This window comes from Arachis hypogaea, chromosome 8 (genome assembly GCF_003086295.3).
Source record: "Arachis hypogaea cultivar Tifrunner chromosome 8, arahy.Tifrunner.gnm2.J5K5, whole genome shotgun sequence".
NCBI classification, from domain to species: Eukaryota; Viridiplantae; Streptophyta; class Magnoliopsida; order Fabales; family Fabaceae; genus Arachis; species Arachis hypogaea.
The window spans coordinates 32,513,276-32,533,365 of record NC_092043.1 but is presented as its reverse complement, the minus strand read 5'-3'; the positions used below and the strand labels follow the sequence as shown (position 1 = coordinate 32,533,365).

The following is a 20,090-nucleotide window of genomic DNA, read 5'->3' as shown; positions in this document are numbered from 1 at the left end:
GTTATTATTATATGAAAAGTTGGAACTTGGAACTGAGGATTATGTATCTTATTGTTTCTACATCAGTCAATTGTGAAAGTGATATTTTGGAGAGAAAAAAATGGAACCTTTTCCCACATTGTTATTACTTATTATACTTTGTTAGATACTTAACTGATGAGGTGGAAAACAAACTACAAATATACAAATCAAACTTATAATAGGAGGAAAATATAAATAATGAGTTATTCTGAACTTTGAATAGTATTTTTTCAACCACCAGTTGAGTGCTGTTAGGTCTATAAACAAAGTAGTTTCCATGACAATCAATGAACAAAATGAAACGATGATAACTAACATGAGAACCCTCACTTTTCTTCTTCTACTCTTCCTTCTGTATGATTTTTTGCAGGCGCATTCTGCACAAGATACTCTAATCACCGGCCAAAGCATACCTAGAACTAGAAAAGTTCTTGCTTCAGCCGGTGAAAAATTCGTACTAGGCTTCTTCTCTCCTCTGGAAAACCCAGGTCAAAGTTACCTCGGAATATGGTACAACACCAACAGAACTTACCCAGGAAAAACAGTAATGGTTTGGGTTGCAAATAGAGACAATCCTGTTCTGGGTTCCAATGGTGGAGGAGTCTTCCAAATTGCACAAGATGGAAATCTTCTAGTCACAAATGAATCAGGGTCAACGTTCTGGTCTTCTAAACTTGATAAATCCAGTTCCAATAACAGAACAGTCAAGTTAACCGACTCTGGGAACTTAGTGTTGTTCCAGCATCATGATGATGATGGCAATGGAACAAGCTACATAATTTGGCAAAGCTTTCAATACCCAACAGACACGTTTCTTCCCGGAATGGAAATAGACAGAGCCATGGAACTTACTTCTTGGAGATACGACGGCGGTGGCGGTGGAAGAGAGAGCTTCTTCACCTTCAAGATGTCTCAAACAGGAAACAACCGTTTCAGAATCATGGATAGCCAAAACCAACTTCACTGGGAGAATGATGGACTCAATTCCAATGATTTGTCCCCTGATGTGCTTAACTACTTGACAAACTTCACCGATGCAGAAAATCGTCCATCCAAGTATGTCAACACAAACACTTCGAAATCGTTGTACTATTCATACCAAGACACAAGGATCGTGATGAACTCTACAGGAGAGTTACAATTTTGGAAGTGGGAAGAATCTGAATGGATCATGCAATGGAAACATCCTTCAAGCATGTGCAAGATACACAATTTCTGTGGTAACTTTAGCAGCTGCAACGTCGATGATTGGATGCCATGCAAGTGTTTGCCAGGGTTTAGGCTCGCTTCAGAGTATGAAACTCAGAGCTATGAAATGGGGATGAAATTCCCAGGATGTGTGAGAAAGTCAGAATCCCATGGCGACAACAGAGACATGGTGTTCCTCAATCTACCTAAGATAAGACTCGATGAGACAGATCAAAAGGAATATAACACAGAGACTGAAGAAGAATGCAAGTTTTTGTGCTTGAACATGTCTCATCCACAGTGCCAGGCTTATGCATACAACACTTCTAACGACTATCGTGTCGTTACTTCTTCTTCGTGTAGGATTTGGACAAATGATTTAGCTACTCTTCAAGTAGACCAAGAGGCTGGTGGTGATCTTGCTGTTCTTGTCAAGAGTTCAGATATAGGTAAATTTTAAATGATTTGGCAACCAAAATTGTAACAAGTTGAACTGAGCCTGAAGTGTATATTTCTGTGCAGGGCGAACAGTGGCATGTAATCCTTGCGGAATATATACAATTCCTTATCCGCTAAGTACAGGGCCAAACTGTGGAGACCCGGAATACTATAAGTTCAATTGCAGCTACTCAACAGGGCAGGTAAGTTTCATGATGCCCGGAGGACAATTGAAAAGAATTACTTGGATCGACGAAAATGCCAGAAAGTTTTACATCAAAACGGATGATACATATCATTGTGATTACATCTATCAAAATGACAAACCTGATCCTCCATTTTATGTGACTAACTGGTGCTTTAAAGAGGATCAAATAGAGATTAGTTGGCAACCGCCACTCCAACGGCCTTGTAATGAGCATAATGACTGCAGGGGTTTCCCTCATTCAACATGCATGCCAACAATTGAAGGGAAAAACAGGTGCCTTTGTGATCCAAAATATCAATGGAATTCCTCAATTTCAAATTGTATGCAAGGTTAGGTTTCTATCCTATGTAATCTCAAGGTTAGATGAATCATTTATGCTAGGCTGCTAGGCTAAAACATTATTAGTCCAGAAATTTTGGGGTTCTACATTATAATTATTCTATGCATTTTATTTACTTCATTGCACAGATGAGAAATCAAGAAATCATTTGAGGGACCGAGTACATTTGATTCTCATAGTAACTCTTGCTGGTGTGATTTTTCTAGCAAGCACAATGGTATTTGGTTATGTGTGGAGAAAAAAAGTGATAGGTAAAAATTTTTGGTTTTGCACTTTCAATTATTCACACACAGCTCATCTTCATAATGATCATAATTCGTCTCTGTATTGAGTTCAGACAGGGAAAACATTCAAATTCAGGAGAGCTTGTATGACACTGAAAGGCATGTTAAAGGTTTAATTGGTTTGGGACGTTTAGAAGAAAAACACAGTAAAGGGATTGAAGTGCCATTTTACACTTTTGGAAGCATTGTAGCAGCTACTGATAATTTCTCAGATTCAAACAAGCTTGGAAAAGGAGGTTATGGACCAGTTTACAAGGTAATTGAGTTAGTTCATTTAACTTTAATTTCTTGCAAACTAAGCAATCAAGCTATGCAAGAGTTTGTCATGACATATGCATGGATTAACTGTTATTTAGGCAAGGTTTCCCGGAGGTCAAGACATTGCAGTAAAAAGGCTTTCAAGTGTTTCTACTCAAGGGTTAGAGGAGTTCAAGAATGAGACTGTTTTAATTGCCAAACTCCAACATCGGAACCTTGTTAGACTCAGAGGCTACTGTGTAAAAGGGGATGAAAAAATCTTACTCTATGAATATATGCCAAACAAAAGTTTGGACTCATTTATATTTGGTATATCTCACATGGTCCATTATGTAACTTACAGGAAGTAAATCTTAATTTTTGTTTTCATAAATTATTAACCTTGTTTCTTTGAACATCGATGTGGTAGATCGGACACGAACTCTGCTCCTGAACTGGCAAATGCGATTTGACATAATTTTGGGCATTGCACGAGGATTGCTATATCTTCACCAAGACTCTATACTAAGAGTAATTCATAGAGACCTAAAAACTAGCAACATTCTTTTAGACAAGGATATGACACCAAAGATTTCAGATTTTGGACTTGCAAAAATATTTGGAGGAAAAGAAACTGAAGCAAGCACAGAGAGAGTCATGGGAACATAGTAAGTTCTCCAAGACTATGCAATTGTAATCATAACATATTTATCAGAAGATATTTACACATGGAGATTAGTTTCGTGACATGTTACAATAAATCTTTTTTCAGTGGATATATGGCACCAGAGTATGCTTTGGATGGATTTTTCTCAATCAAATCTGATGTTTTCAGTTTTGGTGTAGTCATATTAGAGATTCTAAGTGGAAAAAAGAACACAGGATTCTATCAATTCAAACAAACTGCTACCCTTTTGGGATATGTATGTTTTTCGTATCTTACACTCTTTGTTATTGTTCTTTTGTTTTGTTGTTATGCTGACTTGATTACAATAATGGACATTATCTCAGGCATGGGGATTATGGACAGAGAATAGGCTTACGGATTTAATGGATGCATCTTTCAGTGGAAATTGCGACGAGAATCAATTTATCAAGTGTTCACAAATTGCACTCTTGTGTGTGCAAGATGAACCAGGTGATCGACCAACCATGTCAAATGTTGTGACAATGCTTGATAGCGAGATTGCAACCATCCCTACTCCTACACAACCAACATTTTATGCAGTTAGAAGGACTAGGAGCACTACTCCTTTTTCTTCAAGCAAACCAGAGACAACTATGCAAGTTGAGAGCAGTTATCAAGAAGACATGGTGGATTAGACTAAAATATGATAGAAATTTTTTTGAAAGATTAATTTAAGATGCTCTTTGGATCATGAAATTTATCTTGATATGATCCTTTTCGCTGATTATCATGTAAGGTTTAAGCTAAATAAACGTTAGAAAAAGATAGAAAGATAAAGTGTAAAGAAAATGGAATCACACAAATTTAAGCTATAACTAGTGTGCTCATATCCTTAATGATTATGCGGTTAAAACTCATGTGAAAGTAGAAAAAGCTCCTCCTCTATAGCATATCTAACATTGTTGGTCGTCTGTTTCAATTTTTTTTATTAAATTTAAATAACATCTCATAATATCTCTTGGGAAAAAGAATTCCAATAATAGTACAAATAATACCATTCAATGATTGAATTTTCTACTTAGGTATATGGGATTTAGCAGCATTTACAACGACTTGGACTAGCATGGCAGCTAGCAAGTCACGAGTCCCTGTGGGGAGTATTACTTTTTATTTATATATTCATGTTGAAACTAAAGCTAAGTACATACCGGAATATTATGATGGAGGAGGATAACAAATTAATAATACCCAATGTGGTAGTAGGAGAAGGACAATTGTATCAACCTAGCAGTTTGTGTGCAAATTGCAGCTGAAGGAGGATAACAAATTAATAATACCCACATGTTCTATAGCATACCCCATTTTTTGTCATGACATGCATAAAACTACCAAACCTCCATTTTTGACCTTAACAGGTAACATGAGAACAATCACTTTCCTCTTCCTCTTCTATCTGCAGTTGCCATGCTCCTTTAAGTCCTGTTTGGCAAGGGATTTCTTAAATCCTGGCCAAAACATAACTGGAATTACAAGTGTTCTTGTTTCAGCTGGACAAAGATTTGTATTAGGCTTCTTTTCTCCAGCTGGAAACCCAACAGAGACTTACCTTGGAATATGGTACTACCAATCACAGACCTTCTCATCAGAACTGCCGACAGTGGTATGGGTGGCCAATAGAGACAAACCAATCTTGAATTCCCATGTTGGAGTGTTCCAAATTGCAGGTGATGGAAACCTCGTGGTCAAAGACAATTACTGGTCCTCTGAACTTGAAGGGTCTTCATCAAGAAACAGGACAGTGAAGCTAATGGATTCAGGGAACCTAGTATTGTTCCAAAACGATGAGAATATATGGCAGAGTTTCCAACACCCCACAGACACGTTTCTTCCGGGTATGAAAATGGATACAACCATGGAACTAACTTGTTGGAGTGGTGACAGTGATCCACGACCTGGGAACTTCACCTTCAAGATCATGTCTCAAACAGCAGGGGACAACCCTCCTTACATAATCTTGAACAACAATAAGCTCTATTGGGAGAGTAGTGGACAAAACGGACACTTGAATCCAGATTCAGAGTTTGATGCTGTAGCTTACTTTTTGAGCAACTTCAGCTCTTCAACGAAACTAGGTAATCCCGTGAGTCCTACGAACTACGAGAACACAAGGCTATTGATGAATTCAACTGGGTATCTTCAGTTTCTAACAAGGGACAATTTCCAAGGTGATTGGTTGGTTTATTGGAAAGCTCCAAAGAGCTTATGCGACTCATACAATTTTTGCGGCAACTTCTTCACCTGCAACGACAACAACGTGGAGCGATGCAAGTGTTTACCGGGATTTAACCAAGTTAGCGAAGGTGATACTAATGGCTATTGTGCTAGAAAATCATCGTCGTGCGGAGAAGGCATAGGGTTCTTGAATTTGGTGATGGTGAAAGTGCGAAACCCTGATGTATATTACACGGCAGCAAATGAAACTGATTGTAAGGACAAGTGCGTTAAAATGTGCCCCAAGTGCCAGGCCTATTCTTATAGTGTTCCTATGGACACTACAAGGCGTGACCTTAGTTTCTCTACTTGCTGGATTTGGACACACGATTTAATTACACTCCAAGAAGGATACTTCGGCCGTAATCTCTCTGTCCGGGTAGATATATCAGACATAGGTATCATGCTTTTTCTTACTCATACAATTTATTTGAAAAATGAAATGGATAACAATTATCATGTTTGCAGAAGCAACTCCAAGAAGTTGTGAGCCTTGCGGAACAAACATAGTCCCTTATCCGTTGAGCACTGGACCCAATTGTGGTGATCCCTTGTACTTCACGTTCAGTTGCAACCGCTCAACAGGAGACCTTAGTTTCGTACCTACTACGACAAGTGACGGTTACACAGTTATTAGCATTGACGCAGATTCTAGAAAGTTCGTCATCAAAGTCAGTTCTGCGGAAACTTATTGTAATCTGCAAAGTCGTAACGATAAAACTCTGCAAATCCATTTTCCGTTTAACGTGACTAACGAGTGCCGCACAGAAGATGAAGTAGAGGTTACTTGGCTACCACCTTCTGAACCCATCTGCAATGAATCACTGGATTGTAAGGGTTGGAACCACTCAACTTGTGAAAAAACAGGAGATTCTAAGAGGTGTCTTTGCAATTCAAACTATCGTTGGAATAACGCTTCTCTTAATTGTGATATTAATGGTAAGCATGTTATTTTGTTGATCACTCATTCTTGCTAATTCACTCAAGCATTCATCCTACTTGATCTTTCTTTTGCAGAAGCAATAGCCATTCCTGTTGGTACAGAACAAAAGGTAAACAAAAAAAGCCAAAAGTCTTTGATTATCGGAGTAACTCTTGGAAGTGTGCTTGTTCTGGCATGTGCTATAGTTTCTGCTTATTTATGTAGAAGGAAAATAACTTACAACAAAGGTAACTTTCTTTATAAGAATAGTTTTACAAATGCATTGCATTTAATTATGTATCGTCACAGGATAAAAAATAATTACTTTTTACAATCATCGCCTGAATGATTATTCCAAAAAATAGGAATATGATTGAATATTTGAATGAACCTGTAGCATCAAAATTAAACTCTTTTTCTATTTGAGAATTTTTTCATTCACATAAAGTTGTATCAACTAGGGATGTCAATGGGGCAGGGCGAGGGCGGGGGAGGCCTCCTTGCTCCCCATCCCCGCCCCCCAAATTTACTCCTCATTCCCATTCTCATTCTCCATTGTGGGGGAATATTGCTCCCTATCTCTATTCTCCATTTGGCCCCATTTCCCGCGGGAACCCTATTCCTCAATCTCTCTAATAGTTTTGATTAATTATTAATTTTCATAATAAAGTTGAAAGTATCTATCCTATATAAAAATAGCAAGATTTTATATAAAAAGTCCAAACGTCAAGATGGTGACTTTCAAATGACGCGGTGGGAGACGTCATGGCAAGCCAGAGCATAGGGCAGTGGACGAGGGTAGAGGTAGGGGACACGGCATCAAAGAGAAGAATGGACACGATGATAGAATTGTGGAAAGGAACGCCACGAATATAGAGAACAACACGGTGAGGGTGATGGAACAGTGAGGGGTGACAATGCAGTGAGACGGGAGAGTGGCGAGAGAGTGGCTACAGAGAGGTTGGATGGAGTATGGATGACGTTAGAGATCTATGAACTAAAGAAGGTTATGCAAATAAGAATTAGGAATAAACTATTAAGGACAATTAATTAAATTTAGAATAAACTATTAGGGTTATATGGCATGTGAAATGACTAAAAAACATATATGAAAAATAAACTATTAAGGACAATTAAGCAACTTTAGAATTTCGGGGATTAGCGGGGACGGGGTGGGGATCCCCGCTCGGTCCCGCTCCTACCTCGGGGGAATTTCGTCTCCCATCCCCATCCCCGCGAAAAAAATTCCCCACAGTCGGATCTCCATTCGGGGCAATTCCCGCAGGGATCCCCGCATCCCGGGGAGTTTTGCCATCCCTAGTATCAACTGCTTTTAATTAAAAAAAAAAAGAAAACCCATTGTTATCTGCCTGTTTACAAATTTTCAGACAAGGATAAAATTCAGAGAAATCGAGGGAGATTTTATGATAGTGAGAGACATGTGAAGGATTTGATGGAGGTTGAAGGATTTGAAGAAAAAGACCATGAAGACATAGAAGTACCATTCTTTGATTTTGAGAGCATACTAATAGCAACAGATAACTTCTCTGATGCAAATAAGCTTGGACGAGGTGGTTATGGACCGGTCTACAAGGTGATCAACGAGGCATATATATAGATCTATTTATCCATTTTTGTTTAGTTACTTTCTACTTTCTAGCTAATTAAGTTTCCGAGAATGACATAACATGTTATTTGTTTTTTCAGGGTAAGCTTCAAGATGAAGTTGTTGCAGTAAAACGGCTTTCAAGTATTTCGTCACAAGGTTTACTTGAGTTTAAGAATGAGGTTGTTTTGATAGCCAAATTACAGCATCGAAATCTTGTTAGGCTAAGAGGCTATTGCATCAAAGGAGAAGAAAAGATTTTACTCTATGAGTATATGCCTAACAAAAGCTTAGACTCATTTATTTTCGGTTAGTCCCAAAGTATATCTATCAGTATGATTTAGTTCATTCCAAATATATCTAGTTCAATTACTAACTGTAACTGCTTTCATTGGCATGCAAATTTGGAATTCTGCAAAGATCCTAAACAAAGTGTACATTTGGATTGGCAAATACGGTTTGACATCATTTTAGGAGTTGCTCGAGGAATATTATACCTTCATCAAGACTCCAGACTAAGAGTAATTCATCGAGATTTAAAAACTAGCAACATTCTTTTGGATAAGATGATGCAACCTAAAATTTCAGATTTTGGCTTGGCAAGAATAGTAGGAGGCAAAGAAACTGAGACGAACACAGAGAGAGTAGTGGGCACTTAGTAAGTTTGATAGTTTGTGTATGTTTTGGCATGATATTAATTCATTGTTAAAGATTACTTTCATGTTAATTACTGACGATTTTTTCTTTTTACAGTGGATATATGTCTCCTGAATATGCATTAGATGGATTCTTTTCGACCAAATCTGATGTTTTCAGCTTTGGTGTAGTCTTACTAGAGATTATAAGTGGAAAAAAGAACACTGGATTTTATCAATCCAGCCAAGTTCCAAGCCTTTTAGGCTACGTAAGTCTCACCCTAGTCCAATAATTTCCCTTCAAATTTCTTTTAGCTATGTAAGTGTGATTACTTATTATTATTTTCTTTCAAGATTGTTCCAGGCATGGAAACTGTGGACAGAGAATAAGTTGATAGATTTAATGGACATGAGTTTAGTAGAAAGTTGCAATGAGAATCAGTTTATTAGGTGTGCACATGCTGCACTCTTGTGTGTCCAAGATGAACCAAGTGACCGACCAAGCATGTCAAGTGTAGTGACCATGCTCGATAGTGAGACTTCAACCCTTCCAACCCCAAAACAACCAACATTTTTTGCCAGCAGAGGCCAACCCACAACTTCTTCCAGTAAATCAACAGAAATAAATATGCAATTTGAGAGTACCACTCATTATCAGGAAGGTCGATAGAGTGAGAAAGCTCAAGGCATCAAATGATATGTTTTTGCTTCTTCCTTGGATCTGAAGCTGCTTTCTAAAGCGCTTGGTTCATTTTTATTGCATTTCTTTGCAGCAAGTCCTAACCTCCAAATTGATCAATGTTTGACGTAACTATTGCCTTGCTAAGGGGTGCATTTTTATTCAAATTGTATTGAGACTTCACAGGTAAAACAAGAAGAAAACAAGGTTTATGTGTTGAGTTATGTATATAACTAATTTTAAACCAATGACAAACATTATTTTATTGGATTAAACACCTAATTAACTTTTGATTGTGTTTGATTAGTATTACAGGGCAAAAAAATAAAATAGATCAGCCCAAATCAATTGAAACAAAAACAGAAGCTGCTAAAAGTAAGTCCAAAAGGAAATAACAAAGAAATCACATCGGCTGAGAGGTAAGCGAAGCAAATTCAGCCCAAGTTGCATCATTTAAATGGAAGCCTTCCAAAGCTATCATTCACGAGTTCACTTCCGTCAGAAACATGAAGAAAGAGAAGAAAGCTTCTTCTTGGTTTATGCAACGGAGCAGAAAAAAAGAGAAAGGAAGATTACAAAAGTAAATGTGTTATGGCCTAAAATGAGTCATGACCGGTGCTCAAGAGAATAATTCCATAGCAAGTCTAACATACATAAATATAAGTTAGAACAAGAAATTTACAAATATTTCACAAGTTTTAAAATAAATAGTTATACATTTTTAACAAAAATTAAAATAATTAAGAATAGTTAGATTCTGTCTGTGACATATGGAGCATATACACCTAGGTACTCGATAAAGAATAGATACTCGTTGTAGATTGTTACTCTTAAATAGAAAGTCTCACATAGTCAAGTATTTATTCCTAAAAAATATTTTTAGAAAAAACGGGATGAGTTTTGCAATGACTAAACAATACATCTATAATCGACATGAGACCATATAAACATTATTATCAAAGTAATTTTAATTAGAAAATAATAATTGATAATAATAAGTGAATCAATAAGAGAGCTCTCATATAGAAATTAAATTAAAAGTCCATATTTGGGCGGCTCCACCTCTATGTTCCTCTAGTGTGTCCTAACAAAATAACAGATTTAACGTGCGGCCTACACGTTAGGCTAGCAACATCCCTGCTAGCTGGAGTTTGAGTCAGATGCATTTAAGTTAACGTCATAATCGCTGTTAACTACGATTTTTTAATACGAGCTTCCCAAACTAATTCAAAACATATAGTTTCAAATATAATAAATCTTTCAGATATATAAAGTATTGAATCAAACCAAATCAAATAATATTTTCTCGTCAGAAATTTTTTTCAATTATACTTTTTAAATTATAAAAAACAAATTTTACAATTTTAAAGTAAGTGAATGTTAACAAATATTTTAATACTTCAAAAGTATATATCTTAATGGATAAGAATATTCTAAATTCTAGATACTATTTATATTAGTATATAATATATATTACTATATTAATAATATATATTACTATATTAATCTATTAATATAATTACTGTAACTGTAATAGAATTTCTACAAATTCGAAATGATAATAAATAAAAGAAATAAAATATATATATTTTTTCTAATTTTATTTTAATAAAAAATTTGTAATAATTGAATTATGACATATTCATTATGTTCGGAAATAAATGTCAACAAATAAGATATGTCTTTCTAACTATTGCCTTGCTAAGGGCCAAGGGGTGCATTTTTATTCAAATTTATTGAGACTATTCACAGGGTAAAACAAGAAGAAAACAAGGTTTATGCATATCCTTAATAACATTGAAGTTGGTAATGCTCAAAAATATAAAAAAGAAAAACTAAAAAAGTAATCTTCTTCGCGGTAAAAAAATATACTTTTTTATCCCCTTAAGAACGTAACATGTAAACTCTAAGATGAATGTTACCTGTGTAATTACACTCTTATGCATGTACACATCCGTTTTAGAATTTAAGGTGAAAGTTAGGAAAAGAGAAAATGTAAAAAGTTTGTTTTTGAGTATTATTATTGTTTGGTGCGGTGCTTGCAGCAGTCACTTTAATTTGCCTCGGTCAATAGCTGAAGCACTACTTTTAGACTGCATCTGGAGAAGAGATCGAGACTGAGAGACTTAGATTAAATTAAGCCTTTATATCGTGTTTGGTATAAAATATAATAGACTGAATTATATCTCAATATTATGTTTAGTTTAAGATAAATATAGAGATTGAAAGGTAGATTTAGAATTTAAAAAATTAAATAAAAATATTTTTGAAAAGATACGTTATTAAAATTTCAGTTTATGTCCTAAAAAATTGTAGTCCTTGTATCACTATTCTTTAGAGATACTAAAGAGATTAAAATTTTGTATCCCATAACTGAAATTTTAGTTTTAATATCTAACGACCAAATATAATACTGAATTTCAATTCTCTAATCTCAATCTCAATTTCTGACTTTTTGAAAACAAAAGTTTTTCTCTTTTGAAAAAACTAAAAGATGCATAAATATGATTGATAAAGCATCCACATAATGTTTTAGTAGTTGTTAAAAGGATCACAATTACAACAAATTTGGTCACTATTGATCTTATTAGCTAATAACTAATAACAACATGAAATACAGAACAGCCTTTCTCTCCCTCCATTGTTTGCTGTGCACTTTCCATTCATGTTTAGCAAAAGATTTCTTGAACGTTGGTGAAAACATAACCGGAACAAGTGTTCTTTCTTCAGCCAAGAACAAATTCGTACTAGGCTTCTTTTCTCCTCCTGGAAGCCCTACAAGAAGTTACCTAGGAATATGGTACAATCAATCACAGTATCCAGGACCGCAAACAGTAATATGGGTTGCCAACAGAGACAATCCTATTTCAAATCCCAACGTTGGAGTGTTTCGAATTGCCAATGATGGAAGAATCACTGTAACAGATACATCAGGTTCTGGCCAAACATGTTATTGGTCTTCAAGGAATGAAGCTTCTACATCAAGAAACAGGACAGTGAAGCTATTCGATTCTGGCAACCTAGTGCTGATGATGGTACTTGACGAAGCCATCATCTACCAAAGCTTCCATCACCCCACAGACACGTTTCTTGCCGGCATGAAAATGGACTCGGAGATGAAACTAACTTCTTGGAGCAGCGATGATAATCCTAGAACTGGATCATTCACTTTTCAGATCGCCGGGGACGGTGATGACTACAGCTACAAGTACAAGTACAGCCCTTCTTATGCTATCTTAAAGAATTGGCAACGCTATTGGGAGAGTGGGAAGCACTTGGATTCAGATTTCGATGCCATAATATCTTACATGCTCACCAACTTCAGCACCGGAACAAACACTTCTGACAACTTTGACAACACCATGTTGGTGATGAAGAGTACCGGAGAGCTTAAGCTTCTGGTTTGGGACAGCTTCGGACACGATTGGTTGGTACGGTGGAAGGCTCCGGCGAGCCCCTGCGACCAGTACAACTTTTGCGGCCACTTCACAAGCTGTAACGGTAATAACTACAAACCTTGTAACTGCTTACCTGGCTTCAAGAGAGCAGAAGTTAGCGATGAGAACAACGGATGTGTTAGAAGGACAGCCACAGAAGAATCATGTGGTGGCGGCGGAGGAGAAGGTAGAAGTGCTTTCTTGGAGTTTGTTAAGGTGAAACCTGGAATCCCGGATGGAAAATACCCTGCAGAGAATGAATCAGAATGCAAAGAAAGATGCCTTCAGAACTGTAGTCACTGCCAGGCGTATTCGTATGTTGAAGCTGATGTCAACGGTTATAGGTGTTGGATATGGACACAGGAATTAGATACAGTTCAAGATGTTGAAGATGATCACCTTCGTAACCTCTTCGTCCGCCTAGACAAATCAGATATAGGTATATATTTGTCTAACTGAGAATTCTCAGATGATTTAATATGTTTAACTAAATTGTTATTTAACGATTGCTGGCAGAGCCAACTACAAGAACTTGTGAACCTTGTGGGATAAACACAGTTCCTTATCCGTTAAGCACTGGGCCAAATTGTGGTGACCCCAATTACTTCAACTTCAGTTGTAACAGCTCAACAGGTCAGCTTACATTCATTACTAGAACTTCCACGAGTGGCACTACTATCCATCATAAAGTTACTAGCATGGATGTTGAATCCAAAAAGTTGGTTATTCAAGTTGACCCCTCAGTCACTTACTGCACATATGAGACATTTAGCAGCGATGAAAGTCTCCACATTGGATCTCCATTTAGTGTGACCAATGATTGCCTTGACGAAGATGAAATAGAGGTCACTTGGGAACCGCCACATGAACCAATCTGCACTCACTCACAAAATTGTGAGGGATGGAATCATTCAACTTGCAAAGCAACAAGAAATGGAATGAGGTGCATTTGTGATGTCAATTATCGTTGGGATGGTGATTCTCTAACTTGTAAACAAGGTAATCAAACTAATGACGTATAAGTTTCTATATAGTTTAAAATAACAAGAAAACAAGTTTGTTTGATAAGTAGTTTACATTTTTTTTTTAAATATGGTGTTTGTTCTCTTTCTTCTTCTTCTGTAGTTCCTAGTAAAGGAAATTCAAGTGGCAAAACATATTTGATTCTTGGAATAACTCTTACAAGCGTGATTACTCTGGCATGTGCAATTATCTTTGCTTACTTATGCAACAGAAAAAGGAAGGAAGGTAACTGTTTCAATTACTTTAGAATTTTGAATAGGTTTGGAAAACTTTTTTTTTCTCAGCACAAATACAGTGGATATTTTATTTGCCCATTTAACTACTATTTCAATTCAGACAAGAAAAGTAATAAGAGAAATCGAGGGCGCTTATTTGACAATGAAAAGGATGTGAAGGATTTGATTGAGGAGGAGGGATTAGAAGAAGAAGACAACGAAGGCATAGAGGTGCCTTATTTCGATTTTGAAAGTATATTAAATGCAACAGATAACTTCTCAGATGCAAATAAGCTTGGACGTGGAGGCTATGGACCTGTCTATAAGGTGAATATACGATATATCTCTGTTTGAGTTTAGTTACTTTAGTTTCTTCTTAACCATTTGTTTTTATGGAATTCCTCACCAAAATTTTGATGATGTCATCTATTGATTTTTAATTTCAGGGTAAGCTCCAAAATGGTGAAGTTGTTGCGATAAAGAGGCTTTCAAGTATTTCATCACAAGGCTTACATCAGTTTAAAAATGAAGTTGTTTTGATCGCTAAACTTCAACATCGTAATCTTGTTCGACTAAGGGGCTATTGCATTAGAGGACAAGAAAAAATTCTAATTTACGAATATATGCGGCATAAGAGTTTAGACTCGATTATATTCGGTTAGTATTACAATACATAAAACTGATTTATAGTTTCATATATCATAATTTTGCACTTAATTTCTTTGACATCATGCCAGTTAAATGAGAAAAAAAAATGGTGTGACAATGAAAATCTAAAACAGTGTCTACATGACTACATGTGTTCGTTTACAAATATATTTATTAGCATTATTTATGGTGCATTTCAAATATATCATGTTTACTAATTCCATGATTTCTTTTTATCGAAAATGAACATCTAAGCAGATCCAACACAAAGTGGATTTTTGAATTGGCAAATCCGGTTCGACATTATTGTTGGAATTGCTCGAGGAATGCTCTATCTTCATCAAGATTCTAGATTGCGAGTAATCCATAGAGATTTGAAAACCAGTAATATTCTATTAGATGAGGAGATGAAACCAAAAATTTCAGACTTTGGATTGGCGAAAATAGTCACAAATAAAGATATCGAAACTGACACAAAGAGAATAGTAGGAACTTAGTAAGTTAATTTTAATTCATCTTATTGAGAATGTTAACAATTTTAATTAGTTCCAATACAAAAATAAATAGTTTTTTGTATAAATTATACCAACTTATTATAATTTTTTTAGTGGATATATGTCACCTGAATATGCAAGAGATGGACGTTGTTCGACCAAATCTGATGTTTTCAGTTTTGGTGTAATCATACTTGAGATTATCAGTGGAAAAAAGAATACAAAATTTTCCCAGTCCGACGAATATCTAAGCCTTTTGGATTATGTAAGTTGTGTTTCACATGCTGAAGCCTTTGTTTTCTTTTCATTTAATTTCTTTTATGCAATCTAGCTAATTAGTATCATGATTATTTTGCTAACAAATTGTTCCAGGCTTGGACACTATGGACACAGAACAAGTTGCTGGAGTTAATGGACAAGTCTTTAGGTGAAAGTTGCAATGCGAATCAATTTATTAGATGCGCACATATTGGACTCTTGTGTGTACAAGATGATCCAGGTGATAGGCCAACCATGTCAAATGTTGTGACATTGCTTGATAGTGAGACTGCAACCATTCCAACTCCAAAACAACCAACTTTTTTTGGAGGCAGAAGAGCCCTCTCCACCACAACTTCTTCAAGTAAACCGGAAACAACTTCCAGCAGACCAGAAATAACAAGTATTCAATTTGATAGTACTAGTAGCATTCTAGAAGGTCGGTAGAACATGATGATCAAGGCGTTTATTTCCGCTTTTTTCTAGGCATGCGTTTTTATGCAAACTTATATTCATGATATGCTTTTTTTTTTAAAGTTAGGAGTGAGACTCGAACCTGCGACTTTATTTTAAATGAGTATGAAGAGAGTATTATGTCATTTGAGTTATATTTCGTTGGCCATGATATGCTTTATTATCATTATCGCGTATGTTTTATTTCATTTGTTGAGTCATAATGCATAGAGTCCTTGTTGTTCAGGTCTTCAGGATATACATGGAAAGTAACACGTTTCTGTTTATTAAACAAAATAATAATAATAATAAAGGAACAAATGTTTGGTATTTGATTATTTTGTTATCGGGCATGCTTTTGATAATAAAATATAAAATAATTAAATTAAATAAAACACGAATTAATTTTGCTGGTTAAGTTAATAATTTGTGTATAAAAGTGTTCGTAAACTAATGACTGATAGGTCGCGAATTAGAGCTTTAAATTTTATCGCTAGTCAATAAATTATTGTATATATAAAATAAAATTTAAATTTTTGATACTTTCTTAAGAAGATGAATAAACTAAGTACTCATCAATCCAAGTCAGTTATTTTCATTCCTTACTTGTACATTAGTTTTCAAGCGATGGATTTGCATTCCTTTTTGAATGATTGATGATTGATCACACAAGCATATCGTCCTATGCACCTACCCAGACAAGAAATTAAAGACCTTACTTTTTTCCTTTTTCTCTTTTGAAAAAAGAAAAAATAAAAGGTGAAATGAAAAAGAATTACGTGGAAAAGGTAGGACTAATAAGTAATAACAGTAGTAATGTGTGGCAAAAAAGTCACCGGCAATGTGCTTAACGACTAAAGTTTAGTAATAGATATTCTAATTTCACATAATCATTCTCTAACTTTTGCTCTCGGAAGAGGATAAGACACTTACAGCCATATTTTGTATGGAAGTACAGGAGATCATCGTCATGTGGGAGACAAATGTCGAAAGATTGTGTCTTAAAGATCGAAAATCATTGTCATAGATCGAAAAATTATTCCTAAAATTTTAGGCAATGCGTTGACAATAGTTTTTAACCTGTGAGAAGCAAAGAAAACGAAGCAAATACAAAAAGAATAGTGAAAGCTTAGTAAGTTAACTAGATACGCGTGACTGAAAATTTTATGTTTTGTTATCATTACTCATCGATATAGATAATTTTTACATTGAATTGTTATATTACAGTGGATATATATCTCCTAAATATGCAGTGGATGGATTTTTTTCAACCAAATCGGATGTTTTCAGCTTTGGTGTAACCGTGCTTGAGATTATTATCACCGGAAAAAAGAACAAAGAATTCTCAGTCCAACCAATTTTTAAGCCTTATGGGTTATGTATATATGTTTAGTTTATTACTCTTTTTTTCTCTTTTTTTTCTTTATTTCAATATTCTTCAGCAATCTATTTTAACATGGAGACTATTGATAGAGGATAAGTTGCCTGACTTAATGGACATATATCTGTAAAAGAAAGTTGCAATCCAAATTAGTTCATCAGGTGTGCACAAATGGACTGCTGCGCGTGCAAGATGATCCACATGATCGACCAAGCATGTCTGATATTGTGACACTTCTTGTTACTGAGAATGCAACCATTTCATATCCAAAACAACCAACTTACTTTCGGAGCAGAAGCCTAGTTTCTACCACAACTAAACCAGAAATAAGTATGCTGTTTGATACTAGTATCCTTTAAAAAAGATGTAATATCATATAATAAATATTTAAATATGTTAAATAATTTTAATAATGCTAATTGATCTTAATATGAGTTAATAGTCAATTTCGTCTCTGAAAGATACCTCGATCTCTATTTTCGTCCCCAAAAGTCAAAATTAATCAAAATCGTCCCTCAAAAATACCTTACCTGATCACATTCGTCCTTCTGTCATCTCCCTAGCTGAGTTGACAAACGTCCGCTGACGTGAGCCGTTAACTGCCAAGGTGACAGAGAACAAAAACGACGTCGTTTCGGTAGAAAGCGCTACTAGGGTTGAAACGTCGCCGTTTTGTCTTCAGAGGAGGCGTGTCATATCAACCATCGTTGTGTATTTCATCATGGCAGCACCTTTACCTTCACCTTCACCTTCTCCTTCTTCTCCTTCAACATGCCCCCATCGACTTTAGCTATGTTAAGAGAGTTCCATGGAACCCTTCAGCATGTGAGAATTTCCACTCTTTATCATCAAACTTGAGCAACTGTTGTACCTCGCTCTTATCTCTAATCGGAATAGGGAAAGCAATTACAAATTTCAACCTCCCAAACCTTGAAACCTCAACCTCATGCGTCCATGATTTCCAGTCTCAGCTCAATTCCTTGTTTCTCCAAAACAACCTCGTTGACTTGTGCTTTGACCCTCACCAGTTCGTCATGTCCCGAAACATCTGCGCAGGAATTGAAACCCTAAAAGATTGGGACAAGAACCTTGGCCAAATCACGCCTCTTGATACTAGTTGCAAACAAGACCTCACTGATCTTTCGCTATGTGATGTGTGTCTTACTGCGGGATTTTAGGTGCAGCATAAACTTGTCTCCATTGATGGTAATGATTCTCACTCTGAAAATTGTTTCAAATTTACTATTCTATATGCTACTGCGTTTGTGGGTATGTCACTTTGGTATGTCACTTTACCCACAGGGTGGTGGTTCTGGTGGGAAAAGTCACCAGGATTTAGTTTTTGGGTTAACTGGTGCTGGCGTTGCTTTGTTAGTTATGTCTTGTTTGTTAGGGATTTATGTTTGGTATGATAGGAAGGTTAGGAGGATGAAGCTTAATGATGAATTTGATTTTGATCCTGAGGAACAACGGTCCAGGCGTAGGTTGATGCCTAATACGGGGTCTATTTGGTTTAAGATTGATGAGCTTTATAAGGCTACTGATAATTTCTCAAACAAGAATTTCATTGGCAGGGGGTGGATTTGGGCTTGTTTTCAAGGGGGTTTTGTCCGATGGTTCAGTCGTGGCGGTTAAGAGGATCTTGGAATCTGATTTTCAAGAGGATGTGGAGTTTTGTAATGAGGTAGAGATTATTAGCAACCTGAAGCACCAGAATATGGTGCCTCTTCGAGGCTGTTGTGTAGTAGATGATGATGATGAAAAATTTAATGACAGGGAAAGGTAGAGGATTTTGGTTTATGATTACATGCCGAATGAAAACCTTGAAGACCATCTGTTTCTGGTGAGTGAGCAGCAAAAGTTGAAGAAATCGCTGGCTTGGCCTCAAAAGATGAGCATAATCTTGGATGTGGCAAAGGGGCTGGCTTATCTGTCATGTGATGCATGTGACACGCTACCACAACCACCATTTCCTATCTCCATCCAGTCAGCCAGCCAGGGATTACGGCTCCTACTTACCTCTACTGCTACCGAAAGTGTTCACGGTAATGTATTTATCGTTCAAATTGGGATTAGGATTTATCCACTCCAGGGACTAATTTGACATCTTAAACAAGAGTTATCTTGTCATCAACAACATGCTATAGCCTGGCGTTTGCCACCTTGGCAGTTAACGGCTCACGTCAGCAGACGTTTGCCAACTCAGCTAGAGAGATGACGGAAGGACGAACGTGATCAGGTAAGGTATCTTTGGAGGACGATTTTGATTAATTTTGACTTTCGGGGACAAAAATGGAGATCGAAGTATCTTTCAGGGACGAAATTGACTATTAACTCATCTTAATATATTCTAACATCTTTCTCGGATTCAAGTAACAAGTTGAATTTGAAATTTATTTAAAATAACAAAATAAAGAAAAAAAGCTACATAAATTGATAGATATGGTGCAGACGAAATTATCGAAAAGAAGCTGCCACAAAAAAATGCAGATAAAACTTCTGCAAAAAAAGTGCAGATGAAACTGCAACAAGAAAAATGCAGACAAAGCTACCGCAAAAGAGTGCAGATGAAGCTGCTGCAAAGAAGCGCAGACATAATTGTCACAAGAAAAGCCCAAATGAAATTGTCGCAAAAAAAAAACGCAAAGAAAAGTGAACTGCCCGAAAACTGCCAAAAAGGTGCCAAACTGCGAAGAGATGATAAAATGTTAGAAGATGGCGAAC

The 20,090-nt window shown here is 36.2% G+C and overlaps 2 protein-coding genes across 2 annotated transcripts; both read left to right on the top strand.

Moving 5' to 3' along the window:
* The first annotated feature begins 212 nt into the window (after window positions 1-212).
* On the top strand, window positions 213-9,732 carry LOC112705269 (uncharacterized). Its single transcript, XM_029288466.2, has 16 exons — window positions 213-1,658; window positions 1,732-2,184; window positions 2,324-2,446; window positions 2,533-2,735; window positions 2,836-3,046; window positions 3,147-3,384; window positions 3,489-3,639; window positions 3,728-4,036; window positions 4,633-6,013; window positions 6,084-6,554; window positions 6,633-6,785; window positions 7,926-8,131; window positions 8,245-8,452; window positions 8,564-8,801; window positions 8,897-9,047; window positions 9,143-9,732. Exons 1-16 carry the CDS (start codon window positions 299-301, stop codon window positions 9,446-9,448), a joined length of 6,162 nt encoding a protein of 2,053 aa, XP_029144299.2. The 5' UTR covers window positions 213-298; the 3' UTR covers window positions 9,449-9,732.
* A 2,254-nt stretch (window positions 9,733-11,986) lies between these two features.
* LOC114924320 (G-type lectin S-receptor-like serine/threonine-protein kinase At4g03230) lies at window positions 11,987-16,140 on the top strand. Its single transcript, XM_029288465.2, has 8 exons — window positions 11,987-13,333; window positions 13,411-13,893; window positions 14,020-14,142; window positions 14,254-14,459; window positions 14,579-14,789; window positions 15,039-15,276; window positions 15,389-15,539; window positions 15,647-16,140. The coding sequence occupies exons 1-8, from the start codon at window positions 12,067-12,069 to the stop codon at window positions 15,977-15,979; spliced, it is 3,012 nt and encodes a 1,003-aa protein (XP_029144298.1). The 5' UTR covers window positions 11,987-12,066; the 3' UTR covers window positions 15,980-16,140.
* The last annotated feature ends 3,950 nt before the right edge of the window (window positions 16,141-20,090 follow it).

Coding starts and splice junctions, on each gene's coding strand:
- LOC112705269 (XM_029288466.2), top strand. CDS start 299: ATGACAATCAATGAACAAAATGAAACGATGATAACTAACATGAGAACC. Junction 6,014..6,083: donor GGTAGATATATCAGACATAG/GTATCATGCTTT, acceptor TCATGTTTGCAG/AAGCAACTCCAAGAAGTTGT. Junction 8,132..8,244: donor GTTATGGACCGGTCTACAAG/GTGATCAACGAG, acceptor TTGTTTTTTCAG/GGTAAGCTTCAAGATGAAGT.
- LOC114924320 (XM_029288465.2), top strand. CDS start 12,067: ATGAAATACAGAACAGCCTTTCTCTCCCTCCATTGTTTGCTGTGCACT. Junction 13,334..13,410: donor CCTAGACAAATCAGATATAG/GTATATATTTGT, acceptor GATTGCTGGCAG/AGCCAACTACAAGAACTTGT. Junction 15,277..15,388: donor AAGAGAATAGTAGGAACTTA/GTAAGTTAATTT, acceptor TAATTTTTTTAG/TGGATATATGTCACCTGAAT.